At 45.9% G+C, this 4,436-nt stretch overlaps 2 protein-coding genes across 2 annotated transcripts in view; both read left to right on the plus strand.

Moving 5' to 3' along the window:
* The window catches only part of LOC104989538 (UDP-glucuronosyltransferase 1-3-like), a 6,976-nt gene extending 3,835 nt beyond the window's left edge, over window positions 1-3,141 (plus strand). Inside the window, exon 2 of the mRNA XM_010841243.1 lies at window positions 984-3,141. Within this exon, the coding sequence (XP_010839545.1) occupies window positions 984-1,883 (900 nt within the window). The 3' untranslated portion in view covers window positions 1,884-3,141. The remainder of the gene's footprint in view (window positions 1-983) is intronic.
* The window catches only part of LOC104989533 (UDP-glucuronosyltransferase 1-1-like), a 129,344-nt gene that overhangs the window by 40,321 nt on the left and 84,587 nt on the right, over window positions 1-4,436 (plus strand). The window lies entirely within an intron of this gene.

The raw sequence follows: 4,436 nt of genomic DNA on the forward strand, positions 1-4,436 counted from the left end.
CAACCTGGGGATAGAGTCCATGTCTCCTGTGTTTCCTGCATTTGTAGGAGGATTCTTTACCACTGCACCATCTGGGAAGCCCTGAACATAAACTATAAGATGTAATAAAGATCCAGAATAATGCACACTTCAGTCCCTACACAGAGCCTGCACGGAGGCATGGGGCCGGTCTCTCCTGTCCAAAGTGCAGCAGGCCCTGGAGCCTGGCGTCCTCCGAACCCCACTGTCATTACAAAGAGCTGCCTTTCCAATTGATGATTTAGGTAACAGGAAGTTCTACTCCATGAGGCAGAGAAAGAGTTCTCAAGCAGCCCTTCTGCTGTTTTCTTTAAGGATTCTTCCAGAAGTTTCCATATGAGGTAGCTGTTTGGACAGACTGTCTCCTGAGCAGTGCATGAGGTGTGCAGTATATAACAAGAACAATCCAGGGAGCCACCATGCCCTCCCTGCTGAGAGAGGGCTGTTCTCGTGATGTTATATGTTTCCCTGGATGTGCTCTGTGTTCACTCATGATGAGGAGAAATAGTTTAAAGAGTTCTCAGATAAGGTCACACGCAACAGTGGTTCTGGGTGGGGACTGGGGCAGAGGTGACTCCTCAGCGTTCAGTCCAGCCCCAGAGAACAGGGTTAGCAGAGAGGTAGGAGGTGACCAAGGGAAAGGACAGGCACAGCCTTGCTTTGGGTCTTGGATGAACAAGAGAGTGAACCTGAATGCTCCCCAGACAGAGCAGCAAGTCTTACTTTTTCCCAGGAAAGGGGAGTGGTCTTCCATGGGTGAACACACAAGTGATGAAACACAGGCACGGACTTATTCTGTAAGGATTAATGCAAACAGGGCACACTGCCCTCCAATGACTTGCCATTGTTCTCAAGTGACTTGATGACAAGGTATGGAAACAAATATAGGCAGTGCAGGCTGAGCAGAAAGTCAGTAGCTTCTGGTTTGTGCGGAGATGGCTCTGGGACTGCAGCTTCGGCGGCAGGTGCTGGCTGGACTCCTGCTCTGTCTGTGCGTCGGGCGATGGGCTGAGGCTGGGAAGGTGCTGGTGGTCCCCATGGAGGGCAGCCACTGGCTCAGCATGCGGGAGGCTGTGCGGGAGCTCCACGCCAGAGGTCACCAGGCAGTGGTCGTTGCTCCGGAGGTGAACCTGCACATCAAGGCAGAGAACTTTTTTACCGTGAAAGTCTACACCGTTCCCTACACACAGGATGAGTTTGAGTCCATCATGAGGACCCATATTCATGTCTTTTTCCAAAGAGTACATTTTCTAACAATGTTTTGGGAAGCTATGGCAACTTTGAAAAATGTGTCTTTGCTCTTTGAAAGGTCTTGTGAGGCACTATTGCATAACAAGGACTTGATCAGAGACCTGAATGCCAGTTCCTTTGATGTGGTTTTAACAGATCCTTTTAACCCCTGCGGGGCAGTGCTGGCTAAGTACCTGTCCATTCCTGCTGTGTTTTTTTTGCGATCTGTTCTCTGTGGCTTAGATGTTGAGGGCACAGCATGCCCAAACCCTTTCTCATATGTTCCCAGGTTGTTAACAAGGAATTCAGACCGCATGACATTCTTCCAAAGGGTCAAGAACATGCTCTACCCTCTGGCCCTCAAGTACATTTGCCAGGTTACCTTCACTCCTTATGAACGTATGGCCTCTGAGCTTCTTCAGAGACATGTGTCGCTGGTGGAGATTCTTGCCTCTGGATCCGTGTGGCTGTTCAGAGGAGACTTTGTGATGGACTACCCACGGCCGATCATGCCCAACATGGTGTTCATTGGGGGCATCAACTGTGCCAACAGGAAACCTTTATCTCAGGTGTGTACTGCTGCTTTTGTTCAATCTGTGCTCCTAGTGGAGCACATGTTTTTAAAAAAACTTTAATTCGATGTGCTTCATTATATACTGATCTCTAAAGATTTCCACCTCTCCTCCTCCCAGCAGTCTTTGGTGAGCTAAATTTGTTGAAGTGTACCAGTAGTTAGTAAAGGTTTGTGATGGTCTTTGAGAAGAATGAAAGGTAAGGCTGAGGGTCTGTAATAGGATTGACAAGCCATGTGTGATTCAACCGCGATTGTCCTTTTGAAAAGGAACTGTCGTAAAGGTTGTTCAGCTTTCTCTAGCTGAGGGAAAACAGAGAACATGAGCCATGAATTCCTCCATCAGGGGTTTTTGGTTGAAGGTGTTCAGTAGGAGGAAGGAAGATCTGGTAGATTGCATTTGCTGCCCTGATAATTCAGAGTAGTTTTATCTTGGAGGGGATTGAGGTGTGGTCACAGAAGACCTGAACACCAAAAAATCAGAAGTTTTAGAAAAGTGGAATAAATTAATTGTAAGTGAGACAATCCCAGGGAGAGAAGTTGGGTTTTCTGTGATTACGGAGAGATATAAGTGAGAACATTTCTACAGAGATGGAGCTGTGCTGATCAGATGTCTTCTGGCTGGGAGTTGGGGTCTGGAGTAAAATGTAGGGCTGTACAGTTTGGATTCCCCACAGAAAGGTCATCAAGGTGGGACATGGAGGTCATTAAAGGCTAGCTGTAGGGGCTGGAGAGGAGCTAAAACTGAGCCTATGAACATAGTGAAGGTCTGGACCGTGATGCTGAGAACTGAGTCTCAAAGAGGAAAGATTTGTTATGAGGGGGTTGACCACATTTGCAAACCTCCCGTAGCCCAGGTCACCACACCCCAAGTTTTCATGGTGGGAACTATTGTACTCCTAATGGTTTCAGAGTCTTCATATGTTAATCCTGAATATGTGAGTTTAAGTGAAATAGGACTCTTGTGGGCAGGATTTGTTTTCTTATCCACTGAATCAACCATCTTTTTTACCCTCTTTTGTCACATGTACTGAATTTATATTAACTTCCATGATTTAGGCCTCTTATAGTTTTCGTATTCTGATTTTTACATCTCTTTTCATTAACGTATTTATTATTGCTCAACTCTAACTTCATTTTTCTTTATTGCTCACACTACAAAGTTTTATTCTACTTTATTTCCTCTTCATGCAATGCATTTGTCCAATGATCAAACATGTATGTATCTGTGAGATTTGTAAAAAGTGAAATGTAAGGAGGTGGTGTTCTTTTTAGTTTTTCTATGTGAGTGTATGCCGGGGTCCAGCCCCGGCTGATCCAGGGTATTCGAAGGAGAGAGGGCATAGGCGACCTATTTATTTAAATATTTATCAAAGATATAAAGAGTAATAGAATGAGGATAGCTCAGTAGGAAAATTCAGTGGAGAAAAGAGGCTAAGTAGCTTGGTTTACGCGGGAGACCAATAAAACTTCAAGACAAGAAGTTTGCACCACTTACGTAGGCCGCAGGCGTCCTTCCGTTCTCCCGAAGGAGAGGAGACACTGAGGCCTCCCCGGTCGGATCTTAGAAGCCCAGGCATAATTAGCAAGCATGGCGGGTTCCGCGCTCCAGATGGAGACTCAGCCAGACTTTGGGAAAGAGAGTGACATGGGGAGACCAAGTTGCGGTGAACAAGGCCCGCACTTTATTTTCCAAAGTAGTTTTTATACCTTAAGTTGTGCATAGAGGATAATGGGGGAAGGGGTGGAGTCATGCAAGGGCAGCAGTACCTGGTCCTAATCGAAGCCAGGCTTTCAAACTTATCATATGCAAAAGTTCAGGTGAATTACATCATCTTCTGGCCAGGAGGCCTGTTAACATTTTAAGAAACTTATTTTTCTCTAAAGGTGATTATTCCAAAGTCAGGCACCAGCCTCCAAAAAGGCATTGGACAAAGCTGCATTCCTATAGGGCAAAGGTGAGGTGGGCTCAATCAAGAAAAGAATTAACTCAAGGGTCCAAGGTTACAAACACTGAGGCTACTACTTACATTTCTATACACCCATTATATCAGTCAATACACTGCCAAGGACACAGTAGGTAAGGAGTACGGAGACTTAGCAGCAAACATTGGCCCAATAAGTGAAAAAACCTTTCACCAAAACAATTTCTAATCAGTCTTTTAACTACTCAAAGGAATCTGTGTTTAGACAGTTTAGAACATCTCCTGCCTCTCACAGTTGGGAGGCTACTGAACAATCACATGTGGCCGGAAAAACCTATTCAGACAGGCTAGAGGATTTCCAAAGGAGTTTGTAGGTTGAAACACTGTCACACCCAGGAATTATTAACTGGAACTGTAAGCTAACTCTTTTTTTCAGAGAGAGGTAGTGGGGGACAGCCCCCCGTAAAGTCAGAGGTGTAGGTGAAAGCACAAAGCAGAAAGTAGGCAGACTCTGGTTTTGGGGGTAGATGCTTGAGAATTTCCAGGGGGACTCCTGAGGCTTGATCCCGCCTGCGTATGCCGAGCCTCCTTCCTCATGACCTTTGTCATGGGTGGAGCTCCTCACGCTGGCTCCTGGCAGTGATAGAATTCCAGTTGAGCTATTCCAGATCCTGAAAGATGATGCTGTGGAA

Source organism: Bison bison, unplaced genomic scaffold (assembly GCF_000754665.1).
Source record: "Bison bison bison isolate TAMUID 2011002044 unplaced genomic scaffold, Bison_UMD1.0 scf7180017864158, whole genome shotgun sequence".
Lineage (NCBI taxonomy): Eukaryota > Metazoa > Chordata > Mammalia > Artiodactyla > Bovidae > Bison > Bison bison.